We start from the raw sequence: 27,102 nt of genomic DNA on the forward strand, positions 1-27,102 counted from the left end.
AGTAGACTGAATGATATTGTTGGAATAGCCTTTACCTTGTTAAACTTTAACAAAATATGAATGTATTTCAATGTCAGAATAGTAAAGAGATCAAACAGGAATAGCAAATTTTTATTTGCTATGAATATCATTGGCAATCATTTACTTTCAGATGGAAATATTAAACATTTAAAAAAAATTTTTTTTTGATTTTTAGTGGAAACCTCATATTACGGGCTCTTACTATTTAAAATGTGCTGGCATCTTCTAAGTACTGGGCAATTATAGTCATAGAAGCTACACAGGGCAGAATCGTATTTTGCTTAATGATCTAATAAATAAATATAAAAACCAAAATATTTAACTTTGCATTTTTAAACACATTACTTCTAACTTTTACTTTCCACACTATTGATAAATTATTAAACATCAATTTGCCAAACTAATAGTCCTTCTTTCAGAAAGTGAAAATGTTTTTTAAAATTATTAATCACAACAGAAAAAGGGAGAGAAAACTTAACTTCCTATTAAGTTTTTCAAAGACAAACTTGTTTCTCATTATGAGATTAAAATACATTTTTAAGTAAATATAATTAGTAAATACTGTATATAATTTGGACAGTCTGAGTCAATTAAAACATTGGGATTTTTTTAAAAAATAGAGAGATAATTCAAATATTAAGTATTCCATATCTAACTAAACTTTTGGTCTCCAAGAATGGCAATCCTTTTTTCCATGTGGATCCTGATTCTAATCTGTACTTAAAGAGCTCTGGGTTATTTTTCATGAAAAATCTTAACACTGAACAGTGAAAGTGATGGTTTTGTTTGCTTTGGGATAGGCTTAAGACCAAAGTGCCACTAGAAAGGAATTGTTGACAAGGAAGATGGCAAAATCCAAAACATCATTATTATTATACGATATTATCCAGAAAATCTTCTTTTATCTTTATAATGGGTACATTATAAAATTCCCTAATTTATAAATAGCAGGATCTTTCTTGGGATGGCAAAAGTAATCCTTAGGTCATGTTGACCTACCCCTCAGCAGATTACCAGTGCCCCAAAAGTACAGTTTGGCCCATTTTGTTCCTACAGAAAGGGTATTTAGGCTTTTTTTCTCCCTTAATCACTATCCCACTGGAAAACCTTCCCTTGAGAACTACACATTCTACAAGATAAACTCGTAGATGGGCTCCTATTGAATCCATCCCACCATTGTTTACCCAGACCATCCCTACCCTTCTTTCCCCCTCTTCTAAGAAATTCAGTATGTGCACTCTTTTAGGGAGCAGATAATGTTTCCTGAGGGAGAATCAAAGACCTATTCAAGGACATTGGAAACTGTAACAATGTGAGAATTGAGAATAAATGAAGTCCATTTAAATCAGTTCCTACTTAGTGTTTTTCTACACTTACTCCAGCTAAATTTCATAAATACACTGGCAGATAATATACCTGATCACTTGTCCTCATATAATTCTTTACAAAGGAACTCGTAAAATGGGATACTCGGAGAATAGGGAAACTTTGCCTCTTCCCAAGAAACTGGGAAAAACAAGCTATTATTCTAGGGAGTCATATCTCATGCTTTTCTGAAGAATTAATACATAATATGAAAAAAATAATTCTAGCCCTTGTGTATATGTGTATCTGCAGTTAATTGTGAGAAATTACACATCTGAGGTCTCATTTTAGGTCTCTTATCATTCCTCTAATACATGAGGTGTTATCTTTCCTAAATCTAGGGAACCAGTGACTGAATACTGTGTTCCAAAATGTAAGAGAATTCTCCAAGAATGGTATAATCATTGTTCCTCCAGAGAACCAAATGTGCTTATGGTATGGCAGAAGGAGAGGAAACTGCATCTAAATGACAAAGTATTAATTAACATTTCTTGAAAATAATTAGACTGAATATTTGATCAGCATATTTTAGCACAAAACTTCAAATGAAAGGTCTACCAAATGGATCTCATAGCATGCTACGCTCATTGCCATAGTCACATGACAAGGGAGGTCCCTTTATTTAAAAAACACCAAAGGAGCAAGAGCTCACATGAGTCTCTTCCTACATAGGAGTTTGCAGTGCATGTTATAATTAATATTGTTCAGGAGAAAGTTTTCCAGCAGGTCTGGATGAAATGGAGGAGACCAAATCACAAAGGACTGAGGAAAAACAGAATGAAAAAAGTGGATTCCAGATCCATTTTCAGAATGAAAATACCACCTAAAAGACTGTATTTCTTATTTTTTTGGTGTACAAAAGACATTTATTTCCTTTTCTTTCAGTCTCAGAGTTTTAGGGGTAAACATCAATGGAATCTCCAAGGGGATAAGACTCTAATTGCAAAATACTTATGGTCAATTGATAAATAATGCAATGCCATTTTCTCTAAAATGAAGCAGATAAAAATCATACCCATGCAGCCAAAATATAAACATTCCAATTCATTTACATTATTATCACATTAAAACATCCTTTAGAAATTTTGCACATGAATTAGGGATTGCTTTAATTTGCAGATTACCCTTCAGAAAAACTTTATATGACACTGAACAAAAAATTACCCACACAGTACACTCACTGAGGCTATATTTAAAAAAAAAAGGGGGGGGGGCGAGGGGAAAGAAAGTTTTTCTGTAAAAGTCTTTGAAAGAGCACCTACATTTCTCCTTCAGGCCCTTAGCATGTTCAAAACTCTGCAACATTAAAAAATTAAATAATCCATAAAGGCATGCACTTTTACTTTTCACTGAATATAGGTTCTATTCAAATCTATGTAAGAAAATTAGCAGCTAAATCATCTTTTTAAAAAGTTAGGCTTGCCAGAATTGCCTGACCATGCTTTATGACTCAGCATAAGAGCAGCTATGCATGTTTTCATTTTACTGCCAATGGGTGGGCAAGGAATGTAGCTGAGTAACATGCAGGCCAGTCAAAATTCATTTAGAAACTGATTATATTTATATATGTATAACTTGCTTAGGTAACCTGGGTAAAAGTGGTGGCACGAGTCTCTGGCTGGTTAAAAAACACCAGAGCTGCATTCTTGATGTCTCCAGCTTGATTTTACCCCTGTGAGAAGTAAGAATGGTAAGCAGTGAAAGTCACCATATTGCACTAGTGATAAAATCATTTAAGCACGACTTCAACATTATTAAAACTCTGAAGAAAAATTGATCATTCAAAATCACACAGTATAAAAGGAATTACATTAAATGTAGCCAAAATAATGTTAACAGTGAAAGCATACACGATTATGACATGAATTTTAAATGATATGCTCTAGAGAATCTACAGAACTATCAAAGAATCTCATAAATTTGGCAGACAAAATAGAAGAGGATTGAGTTCAAACACCTAAAGAACCTCTCGGTCTACTTGGTTAATCTGCCCTATGAAAAGGAATTTATTTAGGCGTGCGAAAAATGAAAATGTGCTCCATTTTTTCACTTTATTTTTTTAACCATTTAGAAAAGAATATCAATAAGCCTCATACCATCTTACTACTCTAAACGCGATATTGAACAGCACAATCCCATCCCACCAGTTAAGAAAAGGACAAGATAAAATTAACCTGAAGACAGACCACTAAAAACATATTTCAGGTGGGAACATTTGGAATCTTGATTGCTTCAATTCTCTTTTGTTTCCTAGTGTAGAGCTACCAGGTGAAATACAAAAAGATTAAAACCTGCACATATTTCCTTGCTAGACCATTGCCCAATATTTTATTAGTCTATCAGTTTATATTTAGGAAGTCTGAGATAAAGCTATAATTGAAAATTTCTCCAAATAATAAATTTTAACGACCAGGTAACAGTCTCTACGGTGGGAAGGTATTAAAAGGATTCCACAGCTGAAGCTATAAAATAATTTTATTTCCAACTGGCAGATCAGTTGTCTGCCTCCAATTCCAAAGTACTGACTTCACATATATTATTTTGGAGTATTTAATTCAAGCAGAAAATAAAAAAAATTAATGGCAACAAGAGAAATTAAAAAGATAGTTTGGATTTTCCTACTATAAGCCCCACCTATTTAACATTCCTACTATGTCCAACACAATGGTTTGAGGTGAGGCAAAATACATAATCTTTAGAGAAGCCTGAGGCTATAAAATTTATGAATTAAGAGTACTGGATGTCAAGTTAACTACACTTCAAAAGTTACTCAAACTTAGCCAAAAGTTTAAACTGACTGATGGCTTCAACATTTGATTCTTCATAATTCATTCTTAGTTTATATAATACTCTAAAATTAAACATACATAAAAATAAAAATTTATTCCCCTTACTGTAAGGGAAACATTTACTATTAGGAATAATGTCAAACTAACAAGAGGGGAATAGGTATTAAAATTTAATGACCCAACTTTATTTCTAAATGATGACTTCCGTTTCTCGTAACCCCCAGTTGTGCACTTATCAACCTATAAATAAACCAAAAACATACTCACTCTAGTACTCATGCTCTTCTAGTAGATTATCAAGACTCTTACTGTAGTTGATAAATTCAGAATTTTACATTTAATAGTATATTATGGCTTTTTGTGTTTTTAGACAGCATTCATTGGGCTCAGTAGGGTTAAAAATATTTTCAGCATGATTCCTCATCACTAGCTTTACTTCCTTAAAAAAATTATTTACTTCAGCAAACATTAAATTATATGCAAATATCAAGCCAAGATCCCAATCAGATTTCTCATGAATAAACATGCCTGTGCAAACTAAATAAGACCACATTTTACGAAGCATTTCATAAAAGCCACGAATGTAGCAAAATCAAAATTGGAACTACCCACTTACCAATATTTTTCTAGTACATACAAAAGACCATTGTGGGAGAATTATAAAGAAGAAAGTTGATAAACAGGCATTTTCATAAATGTAAAATTATTTTTAAATATTTAGAAAACTTCTTATTAATCTACAGATTAATATTATCAATAAGTCAAAATGATAAATACCTGAAAAAATAGCATATTATTTGTCTAGCTATATTTTAATTTGTCATCAATTTATCACCAATTTACCATAGAAAAAGGTATCAATCGATACTTCTTATTTTCTTATAGAAAGAAAACATAATTTTAAAACAGTCTGATACTTTAAAGCCTAATACCAGAATATCTTATTAAAAAATTCCTACCTCTTTGCTTTCCTCCATATCTGATTCGCTGCTGAATTCTTCAGTATTCAAATTTTCAAAGTCAGATTCTCCAACAGCAATTGGTACAGTCACAGTGAGGCTGGGGTTGTTTATAAATGACATGTAATCGCTTTCATCCACAACATATTTTTCTACACTGCTGCCTATGCCACTGGTAGTTCCATTTCCATCTTTGAGATAATTGAGATCTTTGCCTATTTCTATGGTGGTATGGTTGGAAATACAGCTGTCTTTTTTGTTATTTAGATCTTCAAGTGGTTTAATTTCATCTAGAGCTTTCTGCTTTCTCACAAAGGCTTTCTGAATAAATTCATGTATTTTTCTTTTAACATAATCGATTCCCTTCTGCATCCTTCCAACCGCAATCTGGAGATTGTTCATTTCATTGTCATCATCAGTGGCAGCAAGGTTGTCTGAACTGAATGAACTCAAGAGCAAGGCCAGGAAGAGGTTCAGAACCTAAAACACAACAGGAAATCAGGTGATCAAAACATTCTGTCATTTCAATTGCTCTTGATTTTAAAATTCCAAAATTGTTCTTATACCTAATTTTTTGATAATAGGTATTTTTTTCTAGCTCATGACAAACTATCCTGAAAAAAAAAAAGAGAGTGAAATAAATCCCTGGCCAGTATCAAACAAGACTATTATCACTATTTTCTTTTTAGTCATTGCAAAATTACTGAAACCATGTTCAATAATAAATCTATAATAAGTTCCATTCCAAAAGAGTAACCTTAGTTATTAGATAAATAAGTAACCTAGTAACCTAGTAAAAAAGAAAAAAAATGTTTTATTTGGGATGCTGAGTATTTTGTTCATGTAACCTGGATTTTCCAAGACAATGATAATTTATTATAATTTTATTCTTAAAACCAAAGATGATTCCAATATATTTAAATATAATTTGATTTTTATAGATTTGTACCAATTTTTTATTTTTTTATTTTTTGGTTAAAAAAATCGTGGCCACCAGATTTATACAATGGTTGAAAATACTACAAAGAAATGGCTATTACACAACAACAGTGATGTTAACATTGAGTTAAAGATTGTGAAGTCAAGATATTGCCATGAATAAGACTACTAATTAGTCTATAACTTGGATCTCCAAAAATAGGCCCCACTGGTATAAGTGAGTGAAAAGATTAGTGGCTGTAAAACCACTGCATTCTCAAAAAGAAGTAATTTACTAAGGAATCAGGCACTCCTATGGTTACAATACTAAGTCATATGCTTTTTGTCAGGGTTTGGTTAACAATTACCACGAGTCCCTATTATTCAAGCATATAGAATGTAAGAATGATATAGCAGTAAAGAGGGCCAATACAAAAAGTAAATGATACAAGAGAAGAATCCTAGGAAAGATTTTAAGTAAAACTCCAATGAAAAGGATGCTACATTCTTGCTGCAATCCTGTTTCCAATAAACTACTGAGGCTTAGAGCTCCTTTGTCTACAAACACTTACAAGTTATTCTGACCAAAGGTGGTAAGAAAGGTAAAAACATATACGATCCAAGAAGGACTGCACCTAATTTTGTGAGTCTATACTGATATATCTCCTAATTGCTATACCATAGCTGATAGGTATGCATGCTAAGGCTTGCTCCTTTTCATCTGGAATTTACCAATAAATGTATATTTTATTGTAATTTGCCTTTGATTATTTGGATAAAAATAGATAAAAGAGAGAAAACAATAACTGCTAAATTTTGATTTTATCCATAATAAAATTTAATTTTGGTGCCATAATTGTTTTCTGGATTTGATTGCTTAAGGTTTATTAATGCACTGTCCTTGTTGTATTAGGAAATTTTTCTTGATATACATCAATCAACCCTCCCAGAGTGAGACCCAATCTATATTTCTTCTTCTAAGCATTGGGGCAACTACTCTATTTGTAAATGTGTCATTTTCATTATACTTAAATGGCCTGCTCCTCTTTCTCATTAGAATTAGAGTGCTGGGTAAAAATTGAAGTTTCTGTCAATTACTAACCACATGGCTCTAGACCAGTAGCAAAACCAATTTGCACCTGTTTCCTCCTCTGTAAAATAAATGCAATTTTCCTACGGCCTAGCTTACATGATAGTTGTCAGGATTCAATTAAAGAATCTATGTGGCTCTCACACAGCTACTGGAACATGGAAAGGTTATTATGACCCAACTTGTTTCTGCAATACATCTTTCAATTTACCTTATTTTCCTAGAAATGTTTGTGTGATCCATGCTAATCTCTTTGTGTAGACTTCCTTTGTTACCAAAGGGTATCTGCATAACAGCTGACCAAGGAGGTTGGTGAGATCAATGGCAATTTAGGGGAACACAGTTGAACAAGCTCAGTCAGGGACTAAAACCCTGAATCCTGTCTCACAGGTGTTCATGGACAGACTGTTAACTCACTGAGTGAAATCGACTTTCACATGTCCCCCAATTAGTCTCTTCGAATAAAAGTTGTTACCATAGTTTCCATTTTGGGTCCCAGATTGAACTGTATTACATATATCCATCCTGATTCAGCATCTGTGAGAACCCAAAACTTTCACACCACTCCTGTGTGCCCATGTCCCACCTTCAATTAGAGAGGGAGGAGAAAGGGTCAGATACTTCTACAAGTAGTGATCTTCAAAAAGTCACATGCTCTTTCTGCAGCACCTGCCTTGAACCTGTAAAAAAAAATCTCTGGCCATAGTGTCAAGAAACCAGGAATGTCTTGTAAAAAAAAATCCTGGCCTGGGGAAGAGCAGTCTGTGGCTCCTTCACTGTCTTGCCCGTGGACCAGGCAAGGCAGTAACTGCTCACATGTCCTGTGGTAGAACACCATGTGGAAGTTTACGTGTGTTAAAAGGGGGTGATGCCAGCTTGTCTTTGGGGAACTTAATCCTCTCTGGTGAGGATGAGAAGAAAGAATTGTAGGAGGCAGTGCATCGAGTTCATTCAGTCTTATTTAAACAAATGTGATATGAACACATTTCCTTAACATGGTAAAAGTGACAGATATTACTACCTTAGGTACTCCAGAAATAATCTATCACAAAAGAAGGAATTTTTTTTAACTGATAGGAAAAAAAAGAGAGCCTTTAATTTCTTTCTTAAAGGTACAGATTTTAAATTTATGCCAGTAGATGGAAATGATTTTACAGACTATACATTTGTATGTATATATATAGCAATCCAAATTAATATTAAATGTCACCATGCATAGTTATAGATACTTCCTGAAATTCTCTTTTCAATTTTAATCCTCTGTGTGATTACACATTAGAGAGCTGTCTTATTTCAGTAAACTAACAGAACATAAGTTATATGATGAGTTTTTTCCCCTTTAAATCCACTCTGCATTTTCCTGCTACATAAATTTGACCAACATACTATTTGCTTTCTGTCATTTACCTGATAAAAAGCCACCTGTAGCTTTGAATTGCCTACAGAAAAAAAAATCCAATTTTGTTATGCACAGTCTTTTTTATAAATTAAACTCTATACAGTCTGGCCTCAAATTTACTTTCTAGTACCCCCACTATGAATTCCCTGTTACAGCCTGATCCATTCATTCACTGTTGTCATTAAAAAACTCAGTTCTCTGTTTTTTCTTCTCTTCTTCCAATGTATACCACTTTCTGAAAGCAAGTTGTACTGGGGATTGTAGTGGCTTTAAGATATACCTACAAATTATTTGATACTTCTCCCTTCAAAAGTTAAAGCCTAATTCCTTCTTTCCTAAGTGTGAGCTCTTAGTGACTAGCTTCTAACGAACGTACTATGGCAGATGTGACAGTGTGTGACTTCAAGATTAGAAAATAAAGAAGGCTTTTTCCTTGCTCTCTCTTGTATCACCTGCTCTGGGAGAAGCCAGCTACCATGTCATGGAGATACTTAACAATCTTATGGAGAGAGCCGTCCATGTGGAAAGGAACTGAGGCCCTATGCCAACAGCCAAAAGGAAATGGGATTTCCTGCCAATAAGCATGAAAATGAGCCTTCTTAAAAGCTGATCTTCCAGCCTCAGTCAAGATCACTGGGGCGCCAGCCAACATCTTGACAGCAACCTTATAGAAACCTCCTGAGCTAGAACTACCCAGATAAGCTGCTCCTAAATTTCAGATCCACAGAAAGTATGAGATAATAAACATTTGTTGTTTTGAGCCACTGTTCATATTTCTGGATTGTACAGTGTTTATGTTTCTTGTTACTTCAAGAATAGGTCAAAATTATCTAACCTATACTGAGGAGGCTGAAATCTGGGAATGATCAGAAATAAAATGATAATCTTTTGGCTTTATTCCCCTCCCTTTTTTCTTCCTTTTCATCACTTTTTTTTTTAATTTTATTTTTTAAATTTATTGGGGTGACAATTGTTAGTAAAATTACATAGATTTCAGGTGTGCAATTCTGTATCACATCATCCATAAATCACACTGTGTGTTCACCACCCAGAGTCAGCTCCCTTCCATCACCCCTTTTCATCACTTTTATGTGAAAAGAAGTTAAGTTTATAAAGTATATACTTTAAAATATTGCTTATGACAATCCTTGTTCTTTTCCACTGGAATGGGACCTAATCAAGTAACTCAGTCTAACTGCTTTATATTTAAAGTATAAGAGCCTAATCCTTCCCACGGAGTCTATTGTCTTCTGTTCCCCAACCACTGGGTCGACTGTTTCCTGATTTGGGATGGTCTACCTTTCTGCCTACCAAGTTAAATCTTAGATCTCAATTAAAGATATTTCAGGTTCAAATTCCTTGAAAAACCTTTCCGATCATCCTTGCCATTGTAAAGCAATTTTTCCATTTTGTGAACTTGACATATGGCACTTTATTTTCACATATTTTGACACACAAGTATTAGATACTTCTTATTTTGACTCCTGTTCGAATAAATCCAATATCACTATGCCTTATATATCTTCTTATCATCTTTCTCATGCTTCCAGGACTCAGTTCAGAGATGCTCGGTATGGTTCATTTTACCCAGATGCGATAATAAGTGATTCTTGAGTCAGTGTTACTTGGTCATACTGTAGTTTCCAGGCACTCAAAACTCCGTGTGCTTTTAATGGACTGAGAGGATCACTAATGTTTTTTAACTCCAATTTGTAGGAAACTCAAATTCGAAACATTTTCAAGTGATACTACTGTTAGTACTTATAAATGAGTGACTATTCTTAGTAAGTCTTCCATTCTGTAGCACAGAACTGAAAGATAAAAGAGCCCTGTCCATTGCAATAGTAAGCTGTATTACTGACAAAGAACAACTTTGGCTTAAAAGATATTTTAAGAGTTTATGTTATATATCAATTATGTTTCAGTAAAAAATAAATAAATAACTTAAAAATTTTTTAAAGAGTTTAGGTGGATTTCAATAGTCTCAACTATACCTGTCTCCTAAAATCATGAATAATTGAGAATTGGAAATGGCTTTGATATAACCACCCCCCCACAGAAACATGTAAAACATTCGTCAGTTGAACCTATTTTTACATGGTTACATTATCTTTTACGGAAAATGTTTTTGCTACATACCACTAGGTTTCCAATGACCATGACCATCATGAAGACAGTAAGGCACATGGTTTGGCCAGCGACCTCCATGCAGTCCCACATGGTCTCGATCCACTCTCCACACAGCACGCGGAACACAATCAGGAAGGAGTGGAAGAAGTCATGCATGTGCCAGCGTGGGAGTTCACAGTCATTGGAGATCTTGCAGACACATTCTTTGTAGCTCTTACCAAACAGCTGCATGCCGACCACGGCAAAAATGAAGACGATGATGGCCAACACCAAGGTGAGGTTACCCAGAGCCCCCACTGAATTGCCGATGATCTTTATCAGCATGTTCAGTGTTGGCCAAGATTTTGCTAGTTTGAAAACTCGGAGCTGGGAATGAAAGCAAGAAGGCTGTTACTGCCCTGCCTTCTAAAGAATCTATGGAATTATTTACAGGGAAAATCTACAGTGTCTCAATTGTACGGTGATGGACTATTTGTGTGTCGAATTATTACCTAGTAAATGTATCACTTTCCTTCATACATGGGGCGTTTCCCTTTGAAAATAGTCTATATTGTAAATAAATACTTACACAGTTTTTTTCATTCGTATTTTAAGAATAAGATACAACACATTTTCCAGAATCTTACATAATCATATGTAATACTCTTTTTCTTTTTCTGTAAGGAACTGAGATATTTAAAATTAATGACAATTAATTAGCTGAGACTATTTCAGAAAAGTAGAGGCTCTCATTATTTAAAATCCCAAAGTGCATATGTTTTTCAGTGTACTTGAAATATCATACTGAAATGCACACATGCAAATAAAATTAACACTTAATATGAGGTACAAGGGGAAAACCAACTCATTTCTTTAAGCCTTTAGATGCTTTAATCTTACTACCTCTTTAGCTTGCTGTAATATTAGGTCTGTATTTTAAAGACTTACTACATTCAAAGAAAAAGTACTTGGACTTAAGTAAAAGCTGCTTTTTGTCAACATTGATGTCTTCAGTGACTTAATCAAGAACTCATTAGAGTGTGTACATGGCTCTCCACCAATGTGCTTGACTCATCGGTTCTTTTTGCTCATAGAGACCTCTAAAATACCATTTACGCTAACTAGCAGCAGCATTTCATTTCTGATGCGTCAATAAATGTCAGGCCAAGCATAGCACATTATTTAATGGTATCTAAGTGACTCAAAGAGGTGAATATAAGCACCAAAATGTTTAATTTATTCCCAGAGAATAATTAAGGCAAAAGAGCCTGACACACGAAGCAAGATTCCAATGTATTATGCTTCTTATTTCTTTAAACTACATCACATTATCACGAAGATTTACCACACATTTTAAATGCCGGTGCCCATATTTACTTTTATACAATCATTTCTAATTTTTGTTCTGTTTTTTTTTTTTATATATCCTTCTAGCTTCAAATTAGATCCATAGCTCTCCGTGAAGAGTAGGGAAAGGAACCACAGCTCTAAGGATCACAACTCCAATTTGAACTTTGAAGTGGTTAGAGAAATTCTAAACAGATTTCACAACAAACTCTTGGACTTGTCACCATTAAAGTAAGTTACTTTAGTAATTTTGTAATAACAACCTGTTATTTGAAAATAAATCATAGAAAGTTAGAGCTAACACAAATTCACAACCCAATAAAACATACCAAACTTTTTAAATGGAAAAGTATCAAATGATATTTTGTTTCCGTTGTAAAAGATTCATATACTTATAAAATATTAATATCAAATAAAGACCCTTTCTTTAAAATTAACCAAACATAATACAGGCAATTCTTCTCAGAGAGTGAATTTGGAGATTTCCTGATCTGGCTAAAGGAGCAGATGTATGGGAAGCTCTGTCCTCCCTTCTACACGCGGTCCTGAGTCTTGGCTTCTATGGGGGCAAAGTGGGCAATTCTATCCTTCCTGAGCTCCTGATAAAAAGGTGAGCCTATCCTAAGTTCCAACAAAGCTGAAAGGCATACCATGTTTCCCCGAAAATAAGACCTAGCTGGACAATCAGTTCTAATGAGTCATTTGGAACAAAAATTAATATAAGACCAGGTCTTAATTTACTATGATATAAAACTGAGTTTCATATAATATAATAATATATTAATATTAATTAATATATTAACATATAATATATAATTAATATATATTTAATTATAATAATTAAATATATTAAATATATTTAATATAATAATTAAATATTAAATAATTAAATATATTAAATTTAATATATTAAATTAAATTTAAATTTAATTTAATTTAATATATTAAATTAAATAATTAAATATATTAAACTTAATATAATAATTAAATGATTAAATAATTAAATAATTAATTAAATATAATTAATATAATAATATATATATAATATAATTAATTAATATAACATAATATAATATAATACCATGTCTTATATTAATTTTTGCTCAAAAGACGCATTAGAGGTGATTGTCCAGCTAGATCTTATTTTTGGGGAAACACCGTGATTAAACAAACTAACTCCACATAACAGAGATAAATACTGTGTTGTTTAATTGTGATTTGGGTTTATCTATGACTCTCTTTTTCTCCCTCCCCTGAAAACTGTCATTCAGTTACTAAGGAGAGAATCGGGCTGTTCTTTTCAATATAATTATCTACCCATTAAAGCTATAATGCAAAGAAATTACCATCCATTTGTGGGGCAGTCTGGTTTGCTTTAAAAATGTATTCAAACAATATTGTAACCATGTGAAATCTTGTAATAATTTGCTAGATAAGAGTGAAAACTAATGAAATTGATTATAAAAATGTTATGGATATTCAGTTTTAATTTACCAGCCGAAATGATCGAAGAACTGACAATCCTTCTACATTTGCCAGACCAAGTTCCATTAAACTAAGGCTCACGATTAAACCATCAAAAATATTCCAGCCTTCTTGAAAGTAATAATAGGGATCCATTGCAATTATCTTGAGAAACATTTCTGCCGTGAAGATCCCAGTGAAGACCTAAATGAGAAATGTTTATTATATAAGTGAATACTCTTGAAAACCTCTGTGGCCAACTCAAAAACCCGAGTCTTACTGATTTTTCCAAATATCTCTTGAGTACTTCAAGTTGAAATTCACCCATGCATGTATTACCAGTTTATTCTCCTTTTATTGTTGAGTAGAATTCCATTATTTGAATATTCTATGGATATTTAGATAGTGTATAGCATTTTTGGTCTTTTTCCAAGAAATCTTTGGCACCCCAGTCAAGTGTACTAAATCTTTTCATATATATTTACATTTATATATGCTGTAAACACTTCCTTTAAACAGTAATCTTTTAAAGAAATTAAGATAAGAAAAAAAGTCTTTTCTATTTACCCACATTTATTCATTTCTAGTGACCATCATTCTCAGATTCAAATTTCCATCTGATAAGATATTCCCCTTCAGCCTGGAGAACTTTCTTTAGCATTTCTTGTAGCATAATTCTGGTGCAACAAGTTCTCTCAGTTTTTCTTTTTAATATTAAAATTCTTTATTTCACATTAACTTTTGATGGATATTTTCACTGTTGAATAATGGGTTAATGTTTTCCTCTTTTTCTTTCTTTCATTAGGCCACTTTTTGTGGTCTGAATTGTTTCTGATTAGATGTTAGTCTGTTGTATATTACAGTTACGTGCTGCTTAACAACGGGATACATTCTGAGAAATGCATCCTTAGGCAATTTCACTGCGGTGCGATCCTGCTAGAGTGCACTTACACAAACCTAGTAGTACAGACTACTACACACCCAGGCTGTGTGTTATAACCTATTGCTTTCTAGGGAAGGAAATATAATTTTTCCTTTACCCTTCTGGGTTCTGGACTAGACATCCCTGTAATAAAAAAGACAGATTAGAAGGAGAAAAAGAAACAAAAGTTCAATAACATGTATACATGGGAGAGACTCAGGAAAACTAAGCAATGGCTGAAATCACTACCTTAAATACCATCTCCAGCTAGAGACTTGATTTGGGGGTGGGGGCAGTCAGTTATGGGAGGTTACCAGGAAAGCACAGAGTAAGTTTGTCATACAAATTTAAGTCTTTGTCTTCTGCATTGATAAAAATTTCTGAAGATAAAGTCATCCCCCTCTTCCTAGTATACAGCAAGGGAGACACCCTTACAAATGTAAATGCCCTTTATTAAGGGGACTTCTACTTGCTTTACAGAGCCCATGTCTGCTGTTTCTTAAAATTAGCCAGATGAAAATAATCCTTATGCCAAAGAGATATATTTGGGGGTAACAGATTCAGTTCCCCTATAGTTCCTAGGCTACAAACCTGTACAGCATATTATTGTATTGAATAGTGTAGGCAACTGTAACACAACGGTAAGCATTTATGTAATACAATGTGCTTCAACCTTATGATGGCTATGATATCACTAAGCGATAGGAATGGTTCAGCTCCATAACTTATGGCACTTCCTTATAGGTCATATATGTGGTCCGTAGTTAACTAAAACATCATTATGTGGCATGTGACTTTTTAAGTATTTTTCTTCTGGCTGTTCCAAAGTTTCTTTTGTTTTCAGTCGCTTGACCAAAGTGTGCCCAATGTAGTGTAGTTTATACTTACCCTTGCTGATGTTCATTCAAGTTCTATTATTTAATATTAAGGTGTCTATGTTAATATTTTTCACCAATTTTGAGAAACTTTTGGCCAATGCTTCTTCAAATATATTTTTTTTCCCATTCTCTTTCCTCCTTCTGGGTCTCCCTTATACAAATATTAGACCACTTGATAATATTCTGCAGATTAGTGAGACTCAGTTCATTTTTCCTTTGTTTTGTTTGGTTTCGTTTTATATTCCTCAAGTGGTTTATTTCCAAATATTTTTAAAACAAAATCATACTCAAGAAAAAAAATTGTTTTTAGTTACTTTTAAAAAAAATTGACCCAAAACGCATTTTTGTGCATTATGTGATAGTTTGCTGCAGTACTCAAAGCATAAAGTTCCCTTTTGGGGACATTTTTATCTCCCAGCTCCCTTCTCCTTGACAGTTTTTTTCTGCTGTTCAAATTGGATAATTTCTATTGATTTGCTTCAAGTTTAGCAACCCTTTCTTCTGACATATTAAATTTTTTTTTAAACCCATCCAATGATTTTTTTTCATTTTAGAATCTGTACATTTCAATTCTAAAATACCTAGATAATTTTTTTCATAGTTTTCATTTATTTCCTGCTCATATTCTCTATCTGGTTATTATTTATGACCATATTTTCTTTCAAATTGTTAAACATTTATAATAGCTCTTCTGAAGTCCTTTTATATTAATTCTAGCAATTCAGTCATTTCGGAATCTACTTATATTGAATGCTTTTTTTCTCAATTACAAGTCACATTTTCCTACTTCTTCACATATCACATAATTTTTCATGTGATAGTGGTGATGTATTGTAGAGAATTTTGATTCAATTATTTTCCTCTGAAGAATATTAATTTTTGTCCTAGAAAACAGTTAAATTATATGTTGTCCACCTGGAACTTATAGTAGCTTGGTTTTATACTTAATCAGATAGGACAAGGCTATTTTGGTTTGCTCTTTGTTCTAGCTGGAACTTCTAGTTCTCTGACACAGTTTTCACTCCTAAAGTGTAGTGCATATGGGTTTCAAAGGGAAGCCCAAAGTATTTGTCCAATTTCTCTATCTTGGTTAGCTTCAAATTCCAAACTCTGCAGGGAAGTTTTCTCTTCTGTTCTATTTTTTTTTTTTTTTTGGAACAGTTTGTGAAGGATTGGTGTCAATTACTTAAACATTTGGTAGAATCAACCAGGGAAACTATTTCTGGCCTAGGCTTTCCTTTGTGGACACATTTATTGATTACTAATTCAATTTTTACTTATATATTTTTTTCAGATTTTCAGTTTCTTCTTGAGTCAGTTTCAGTAGTTTGTTTAGTTTATTACTTTCTAGGAATTTTTCCATTTCACCTACGTTATCTAATGTGTTGGCATACCATTGTGTATAGTATTTCTTATGAGTATACTGTATAAGGAGTAATTTCTGTAAGGTCTATAGTGATGTCCACTCTTCATTCTTCATTCCTCATTTTATTAATTTGAGTCTTTGTTTTTTAAGTCTAGCTAAAGATTCGTCATTTCTACTGATTTATTCAAGAATCAACTTTTGAGTTTGTTGATTTTCTCTATTATTTTCTTATTCTCTATTTCATTCATTTCCACTCTATTCTTTATTTCCTTTCTTCTACTAGCTTAGGGTTTAGTTTGCTCTTCTTTTCCTACTTTATTAAGGAGGGAATGACAGACTATGGGTTTGAGATATTTCTTCTTTTTTTTTTTTACTATAAGCATTTACTGTATAAGTTTCCCTCTAAGCATTGTTTTAGTCCTATACCATATATTTCCATTTGGTGTGTTTCATTTTCATTCATCTCAAAATTATTTTCTAACTTCTCTTGTGATTTCTTCTTTAACTCATTGATTATTTAGGAGTATGTCTTTTTAATTTTCACATATTTTTAAATTTTCCAAATTTATTTTTGTTATTGATTTCTAATTTCATTCTATTTTTGTCAGAAATAGTACTTTATATGATTCCAATCTTTTTAAGTTTATTGAGGCTTGTTTTATGACCTAACATAAAGCTTATACTGGGGAATATTCCATATGCACTTGAGAGGAATGTGTCTCCTATTTATATATATTTTACTACTCTATGTTTTACCTCAAATAGAAATCTTACCTTCCTTAACACATAAGATAAATCCCTCTTTGAATTGTCCATTTGTTGTTTATATCTTTCCACCAACCACTCTCTCTTCTTCTGGTAATAGGAGACCTGATTTTTTTCTTCATAGTTTTACTCATGTACTCTGTCTCCAGTGATCAGACAGGGTTCTTGTTGTGCCAAATAAGGCATGCTAACCTTAGAACCAGAGTAACTGAGTGGCTTAGAAATGGTCATTGTCCAAACAGGACAATGATATTTAATTCTTCGTTCTCTGATAAAGCTGTGAGTTAGGTAGTACAATTATTTCATTCAGGGCACTCTGTTGTTAGGATAAAAGTAGGTAGAGCATTGCCATCAATAGAATACCCAGCCAGAGATGAAGGAAACATATCGGGAAGACGTAGGGCAAGAAGCTGACTTCCAGTGACATTGACTGATAACCTGAATTTAGCAAGGTTAAAACCCGGAGCTTTGTCTGAAAAGATTTCAGTTACTTGAAGTAATGAACTCTATTTATGCTTAAGCCCATTTGAGTTGTTTCCTAATACCCACCTCCATAAAGCTTCCCTTGCTCACATTTAAGAGATAATGTTGAAGATATTCCTTATGGGTGAAAATTTAGACTAGGTAATGTTACTGTCCTTTTCTACTCTAAAGTTCTGTGATTTTTTTTACCATAGTTTACAGTAGTATCTCAAATAGCTTTCATAGTCTCCGATACAAGGTTCTGACCTTCCACTGTTCTGTCAATTTCTCATTGGTAGTTTCCCCAGTTGTAGAATGCAGACTATCATGGTATTTATCTTAGGACTAACTTTGTGGGAACCCAGAAAAGGGATTTCAGGTAAACCGTTTAGTACTGTGCCTAGTACAAAATAAGTGGTCAGTATATATTAACTTTATCATTGCATCAATCAAGACCTATCTGGAACATAATTAAAAAATAGTGGCTACTTCAGAGCCTAAAAATATTATGTATTATACTTTAGAACATATTACTTACTACTTATATACAACCTGTTTATATGTTCATATATCAAGTTGGGAGGTGCATGAGAACTTAATAAGCCTCTTATATTGGTAGCAATATATTTTTGTTGTGTGAAATTATTGACATTGTTTGTGTAAGACCCCTTTACTTTAATTTCTATCACTCTACCATGTATCCAGTGAATGTTAATACAAATTTTTAAATCATCATTTATAAATTCCTAAATTTACAGGAGAAATTTAAACAGAAATAATAACCACTATATGATGTTTCCTTCCCAAAGAATCCATCTTCAGGTATTTATAAATTATATTTCAAAATTATCTCACTTGGCATATTTTATAATTTGTTTGGCAAACGTATACATATCCTTAAAAAATCTATTCTAAATACGTGAGAAATAGGTCAGGATTTTGTTCTCATAAACTAATGTCCTCCATAATTCATAATCATCTTTCTAATGAATGGACAATTTAAATTAATTCTAACTCAAATTGTACATAAAATCTTTGAATCTTTTCCATGGCTTAACTGTAGCAATACATTTTTGTCATTAAAAAAGGAATTCTAAACTTTTGCTGTCCAGATATACATGGTCACTTAATTCATATTTAATCTGAGAGTCATATGGGAAATTCATTCAGGCAATCATGAAGTCTTTCAATGGAAAGAAGAACCCTCAGTGAACCTTACCAGGTTCCCGACTGATAACACACTGCTGAACTGCTCCGTCATGGGATAATGTTCCATGGCCATGAAGAGTGTATTTAAAACAATGCAGATGGTGATGGCCAGGTCAACAAATGGGTCCATCACTACCAAGTTGACGAGATGTTTCACCTTTAACCATGGTTTACAGCAGTCCCAAATTAAACACAGGTTAGCAAATTTATACCAGCAGGGTGGGCATTTCTGCCTGGATTCTTCAAGTTCTGGAAGAAAAGAGTTAGAATACTCATGAAAACTGTTTACTTCCAATAATCAGTCTTTGGTTTAAATTGCAAGTGATAAAAAAAATAAAGTTATTAAAAGGCCTTATCATTTAATCTGATGGTGAAGCAGGAAAACACTTATAATGGGTTAGCTATCATAGAAATCATGGGCACAGAAAGGCTAGTAAACTTTCCAAATTCAACTTGGCTAAACATAGTTTCCAAGATTCTATCTGCATTGTTTAATACTTTCTGACAATTACTTTCAAAGATATCAGAAACTAATGGGTAGGACATATGTTAAGAATACAGAAAACTCATCCATGTTCCAGGTAGAGCAAGACACATATATATTATTACAGAGCTTCTCTCAGGAGATGTCCTAAAAACCTTTATTAGTCATGCTGAATCTCAATTTCTTGAATTACATATATTTGGGGGTCTTTTAATAAAATAGTTTTGTCATTGTCACCAGTCTTAGTCAAAACATTTCTAGTTAAGCCTCATTAAACATAGGTTTGCATATTAAACTCAACTATCACCTACTTTAACTAGATGGCACAAAAGAAGAGGAAATATCTACTTTAAGAAACCAGGATCCTCACTGTTAGCAGAAACCCATGTCTCACTAAATGGCACTTATGTACTACTGGTAAATGCAAGAGGATTTTAGGTGGAACATATGTAGAATTCATAAATTTTCATTTCATGTGCATTTATGTATTAAAATATATAATTATCATACTAAACCCTATGATATAAAATTTCATATTAAAACATTTATTTAAGAAAAACTATAATGATTTCAAGAATTTTGACTCAATAATAGGAGAAATTGACTAAATAAAAAGTAGAAATGTACAGGTGATACTCAAAATACTGCAAGTTGGTAAATATTGGAAAATCATTTTGGGGTTTCAGGACGGGGTAAATTATCTACTCTCTTCCTTTGGTGAGATAATCTCTTAATCAACTCTGGAGTGGGAAAAGGATGAAAAACTTGTTGTTTTCTGCCAATATCCTTGCTGCACACTCTATTACCTGCTCTGTTAAATAAGGCCTCCACTTCTTAGCACTAAATAAAAGGGAAAGGTTCTTTTTTTCATTTATGGTATAATTGACTCTGGTCAGTCACTTTAATATTACTACTGTGGCAATAAGAATATCCCTCTCAACCTCGTGCAGTTTACTAGGAACTAAATATGGAATGCACAAACACGACCATAGGTAATGATTTTTTTTGTTCTGCTGATAAACATTCACTAATAACTAATGATATAAAGTTTACAACTTCCCTAAAATAAATCAATTTCCTGATTATTTTTAACAGAAATCCATAAGAGGTAGATTCTTCAATTGTCTCTTGAGATATTAAAATTCTTCTAGTACACAGTGTATTTCCATTTCTTTTAATATGTAATTTTGTAAACAATAAATAATAGCTGTGTTGTATATCAGAGGAAAAATATAAATATAATTTTTATGGCTAGTTATCTTGTAGATGCTTTGACTCCAAATAACCTTATGTCTATACTTACCGAGTTTCCCCAAAAATAAGACCTAGCCGGACAATCAGCTCTAATGAGTCTTTTGGAGCAAAAATTAATATAAGACCCGGTCTTATAATAAAATAAGACCGGGTCTTATATAATATAACATAATATAATATAATACCAGGTCTAATATAATATAATATAATGCCAGGTATTATATCATATTATATTATACCCAGTCTTATAGTAAAATATAATGTAATATAAGTAATATTATATTATACTATAGTAAAATAAAATATAAGAGCCAGTATAATATAATATAATACAATATAATGTAATACCGGGTCTTATATAAGACTGGGTATAATATAATATAAGACCCAGTCTTATATAATATAAGACAGGATCTATAATATAATATAATATAATATAATATAATATAATATAATATAATACCGGGTTTTATATTAATTTTTGCTCCAAAAGACGCATTAGAGCTGATTGTCCAGCTATGTCTTATTTTCAGGGCAACACGATAAGATAAAAAAGATATTCTTATTACACTAAATAACAAAAGAGAAATGAAAAAAAACTGTGCATGAATATTTTTTAAAATGGTACCTGTCATTTAATAGATAAATATAAGCAAACAGGAATTGTGTAGGAAAAAAAAAGATAAAAGTTCAAAAGAAGAAATTCAGCCAGTGTTGTTCATCTTGAGCAGGAAAAAGTGGAGCAAAGCTGTTTAAGTTTTAAAATAAAATCGTTCAATTATTCATGCCAAAAAAAAAAAAAAAGGATAATCTTACATTTTGAAACAAACCAAAGCACTCAAGAGAGAACTACAGCCATCTCTCCATTATTCCGCTGTGGGTTATCTACACTGAGAATCATTTCAAGACGAATTTAGACTTTGGTGGCTCTTTTCAATTTCTCAGGTGCTTGTAAGTAGCCTTCCCACCAACTTCCCCAGGGGTGTGACCAGGAAACATTTCTAGATGCTTGTTGCACTTAAAAAACTTGAAAAGCAAACAATTCATTTTAGCTCATCTCCTACAGTTTCATTAAGTAGGAAGCTATTCATTACCCTGGCTATGGAGACTTGGCTGTAGTTCAAAAGAAGGAAAAGAGAAGTTGCCAGCCGGATCAACAGCCTGGTTCATAAAAAGGGAAGGTGAACTAAATCATTAGAGTTAGAAGAAAAGATCCCCAAATAAATAGATTATATCAACTTTAGAAACATTTGTACCATTATTAGGAACAAAAAACGGTCTATAACATATGAAAGACAGGTCTAGTATGCACGTGTATGCTAAGTATTGCTAACAACCGACCTTGATCAAAGCCACATTCAAAGTGTTTAGATATAATTGAATAAAGAAAAACAAGCTTTTCATTCTATACAACCAATGAGAAATAGAATAAAAATTTAGCCATTGTCTCACAAATATATAAAGTCAAGACCTCTGCAGATATGAAAACCAAACACTCAGTCTTCTTGCTTCCTCAGTTATACTTATTTCTGGGACATCGTTTTCCTCCTAAGCAACTCCATGAGACACATTCCCGAGGAGGGTGATGTGGGTGCACTCATTTTGAACTCCATATCTTAATTAGTGGACAAGTTCAATCTTGTGGTGGGTTGATGTTTATTAAGTAATTTCTCATGTTAGCTTAAACTTAATGCTATCAGAAGCGCAAAGTAGGACTGTTGATTTAGACTTACCCTGTCTCCTTCTCTACTTCTTGCTTTAGGGAGCAGACATGCTGCTGACATCGGTAGCAGAACCACTGGCAGCTTCCTCTCAGTGGTTTTGCTATGGCAAGGAGCAGAAGACCAGAGAATCTTCAAAAGATTTACCTGGAGGGACAGGGAGGAGCAAGCTACTGGCAGCTGGGGGGGAAGAAGGAGTGCAAGCTATTGCAGGCGAGGTTGGGGAAGAACGTACTGAGTTTAATATTCCATAGAAATCAGTGAAAAGATTTCTGATCTGCATTAGGACATATAAAATGGGTCTTGTGATACTGACATGGCTGTGATATATACGGTCATCTATACTGTGATCTTTTTCTGACTGTGACTTTCAGGGTTTGGGTACAAGTGTTCGTATCATGGGATTTTTCCATTACGATTGGAAAACAATTATTCCAAGAATCTATCCAATATTAAGAGAAACTAGAACTAAACATAAGAAAGTCATGTGCACAAGTTTTTCCTCTCCTCTCTCTCTCTCTCTCTCTCTCTCTCTCTCTTTCTTTCTCTCTCTCTCTCTCTCTCTCTCTCTCTCTCTCTCTCTCTCTCTCACACACACACACACACATTCTCCATCTTTCTTTTTCTTTTGACACATCTGTACACACAAATACCTGGGAGGGAGTGGAAAGGGAGAGGTTATAAAAGAGAAAAGGAGAAAGGAGGGTAAGGGAGGAGGACAGAGTATATTTTATATGAAAGTATTTTCCAAGTATTTGAAGTTGATAGTTGATGTTTGAATGCACTTACAGTATAGAAAGGCACAAACATGTAAATTAACAAAAACAACAAAAACAACTAATAATGATAATATTTATTGACTTCCTTCTATACGCCAGGTACATGGCTGCTTTATATATGATGCCTCATTTAATCCTTATAATAACCTTATGGCTAAACACCATTTTCCACATTTTATTGAAGAAACTGAAGTTTAGAGTCATAAACTAACACATTTAACACATGGCAGAGACAAGAATTGATCACAGACCAAGTTGTCCCCAAAGTCGTTATTTTGGCATTATAAGATCCAGACCTCTAAACAATATGTTAACTACTCAGACATAAACTGCAGCTAAGAGAAAGCTGATGTATTGTAATACTCTGATCAGAAAGATGCAAAAGTAGTTCTATAAAATTTTGAAAATTCTGCTTCAAAAAGGTTAATATCAAGTCCTAATTTACATTTCTCATTTGCATTTCTGGTTAAATAAAATGATTTTACAACTTATGTCTCAAGCAGTATACTCAATTCAAATGGGTTAGCATCATTATAAAAACAAGCATCCCTCATTACACTTCTTTCAATGTCATGCACACACAAGCTTCGACAGTTTAGAATTTAATTTATGAAAATAGTATTCCAAGTATATCTTGAATTTGCAGTAGCTTCCTGGAGGCTAAATGTAAAAATCTACAGAGATGGTAGAATCCACGAGTTGTACATGGATTTTACTTTTATTTAGTAAAAGACATGATGATGTGATATCAAGTCAGAAAGAATTTTCTTGGAATTTATGGAATTGTCTTTTTTTATCACTACCAAAGCACCACCAAGCAGTAACTATGCTGTAAGACGTTTGACGTACCTTCCATGGTGTTGGTCAAAATACTAGCTATACTCATTGTTCTTTGCCTCGCTGTAGGATCTTCCAACAAATCCATGGAAACATGATAAGAACTGGACCGTCTCTTTCTTATTTCTGTTTCAGTAGTTGTTCCCTAAAAATAAAGTCTCAAATGAAATAACCATTATTTTTAAGGGCAGCAAAACCTCAAGTGTTCCTATAATAGGAACACTATAATAGGTGCTACTTAACTAAATGTTCACCATGCTTTCTCAGATGTGAACAGCTCATTAAAACATTGCTGGAGTCATTATTTTTGGGAAGTGTTTGAAAGCCAAACAGATTTTCAGCTTTCAGGAAGGCCAGGGTTTGCAATCAAGATGGACTTTTCTAATTCCTCCATCTTGGAGCTTTGGGCTCGAGGGACCAACCTAGTATTGGGTAGTTAACCTTTCATCATTTCAACCAATCCCAGTTGGGTTTCGACTGAAACATATTGTTCCTTCATTTACTCGCAAGTTGAGTTATTAGATCTTTATAGACATATTCAGTGTAATGTACAAAAATAATTTTTAAGGTTTCCCTAATATGCATCACTAATAGTTCCCTTAAAATGTGAATTCCACTACAACATGCTTTCGTTCTTTATACACAGGTAACATTTCCCAACATCCTTAATAAAGTTAAATATTAGAACTAATCTATAATTTTGTCTTACATGTGGAAAACAACTCCATCCTCAAAACAACCAATCCTTGGCAATGACACTCTAATTTAAGGTGATAACACCAATTTGGGGGTCTTTGATTTTTAACAATAATATGATGATTTGATATTTGCTATTCTAAAATAAGCTTACCAGAATTTCAACATGGGACAGAAATTTATTTCTTCTTTAGGAGAGCAAACAATGAAGTTAATTATTACAGGAAAGCAAAGACAAAATTTAAGTATGTCAAACAGGTCTGAGTGCTAATAATAAATAAGAAGCCACTTACAGTTCTCTGAGGCTTTTCCCTATTTCTAAAATAGCAATACGAGTCCTGTTCATCTACTGACCTTATTGTGATATGAGTAACATTATTTTTAGTAACCTGCACGTCTAATGCATATATATTCAAAAGCAAAGTTTCCACTCAATTGATATGATTGTGACTAATGGTGATAAACATCCATATAGGTCACTTTACAATTAATTTTATGGTAAAAGAGAAGTAAAATTAATGAGAAAAGAAATAACCCCTCTCTGAAACTAAAGCTCTTTTAAATCAAAAAGTTGTCTCTCAATTTAAAATATTTTGCCTGGTCAGAAAGAAGCAAAGTTGTTTAAGAAAAAAATTGGGCCACTTAAAGGTCATCTAGTCCCTTGTGCTCTATACAGAAGTATATGTGCAATCATCCTAAATGTCTAATTTTACTGATAGATTCCCAAACCTCTAATGATATTACTGAATAAATTCTTTAGGTTAAATTGCTTCGATTGAATTTACGGGTAAAGACCAAGACACTGTGTACTTCGAGGGTATCAGTTGCTGGCCACTGTTTATTTTCTATTCTCATTTCCCCTCCATAGTCCCTCAGGGCCACCTCCTTCTGTCTGCACGCAGTGCAGTGCCCTGCCTCACAGCACCTGACTACATGACGGAAGAATGGATGTGAGGGAACTGGAAATAGAGGGACGACACTAGGCTTTGCCTCAAACGGGCCCCAATTTGCCTTTGGAGATTTATTCCATCCTTTCTAACAGGACAGAAGTTTTATGGTAATTACTGATAAATGCTAAATATGTTCTGACAGATTGACATTCTCTGTGTATTCATGCAATGACGTTGTGCACTTGTTTCTGTTTGCTCAATTAACATTTATCAAGATCAGTGATGCTCATGCTTTATTATGTGTAAGAACCATGTGGGATGCCTGTCAAGGAAAGAGATTTTGTTCTGAGCGTTTTGGTTTGGGTAAGTTTTGATTGACCCAGAAATGTCTATTTTTTTTTTTTCCTTAAACCACATTATTGCAGAATGATTGATATGCAAAAAGCTGTACGTTTTTAGTGTCTACAACTCAGTGAGTTTGGGCATAAGTATTCAATCTGAGCTATCAACACCATCAAGGTCACAAACATTGCCATTACCTTCCAAAGTTTCCTCCCACTTCCTTTATTATTATTGTTGTTGTTATTTGTGGTAAGAATACTTAACATAAGCTCTATCATTTCAACAAATTTTAAGTATACAGTATAATATTGTTAAATCTAGGCACCATGCTACATAAATCTCCAGAACTTACTGATCTTGCATAACTAAAATTTCCTACTCTTGACCATGACTCATGGAAGCAGAGAGTAGACTGGTAGTTATCAGGGGTGGAGAGAGGGGGAAATGAAGAATCTCCATTTTCAAGAAGCATCTCGGGGAATTCTGATGTAAGTAGTGTGATGGAAGTATTCTGGGAAACACTGGGTTGAAAATGAAAGTGTTTGTATTCTTAGCTGTCTCTTCTTTTCCATTTAAGAAAGTTAAAAAAAAATTCAATAGGAGGCGATATTGCAATATGGATAAAATGTAGGTTCAGTAGCCAGCATACTACCTAGCGTCATATCTTAGATCCATCATGCACAGGCCTCATTTTCCTCCTCTGCAAAATATTAGTGACTATGATAAAGGGTTTTTGTGAGGAGTAAGTGAATTAATACACGTTAAGTGTTCTGGACAGTGTCTGGTACATAGTTATCTATGATTATTTTGAAAGAGAAGTTGGCATTCCCTCTGCATTCTTCCTTCACTACAAAGTTCCACGTTTTACATGATTTGATTTGACTCCAGGGTACTTGGACATTTCTCTGGGAGAAAGTGATGAGGAGAGGCCATGAGAAAAACGTGAAAACCAGTGGCTATTTCTATAATCCAAGGTAAGAAGCTCCTCTATTAGGTGACTGAAAGCTGACTCCATACAATTTTAATGTGGCTTGAC

The 27,102-nt window shown here is 33.4% G+C and overlaps 1 protein-coding gene across 7 annotated transcripts in view; it reads right to left on the bottom strand.

Annotated features, from left to right (window-relative positions):
* LOC117025712 (sodium channel protein type 2 subunit alpha) overlaps positions 1-27,102 on the bottom strand; it is a 125,379-nt gene that overhangs the window by 30,335 nt on the left and 67,942 nt on the right. For 6 of the 7 annotated variants that reach the window (XM_033111801.1, XM_033111806.1, XM_033111802.1 and 3 more), the window contains 5 exons: positions 24,151-24,283; positions 19,074-19,312; positions 13,492-13,665; positions 10,681-11,037; positions 5,135-5,614 (listed from right to left, as the gene is read on the bottom strand). In XM_033111801.1, the coding sequence (XP_032967692.1) occupies positions 5,135-5,614; positions 10,681-11,037; positions 13,492-13,665; positions 19,074-19,312; positions 24,151-24,283 (1,383 nt within the window). Of the gene's footprint in view, positions 1-5,134; positions 5,615-10,680; positions 11,038-13,491; positions 13,666-19,073; positions 19,313-22,534; positions 22,670-24,150; positions 24,284-27,102 lie in introns of those variants that run through there. The other variant, XM_033111805.1, reaches the window with a different exon arrangement.

The sequence above is a fragment of the Rhinolophus ferrumequinum genome, chromosome 8 (genome assembly GCF_004115265.2).
Source record: "Rhinolophus ferrumequinum isolate MPI-CBG mRhiFer1 chromosome 8, mRhiFer1_v1.p, whole genome shotgun sequence".
In the NCBI taxonomy this organism is placed as follows: domain Eukaryota; kingdom Metazoa; phylum Chordata; class Mammalia; order Chiroptera; family Rhinolophidae; genus Rhinolophus; species Rhinolophus ferrumequinum.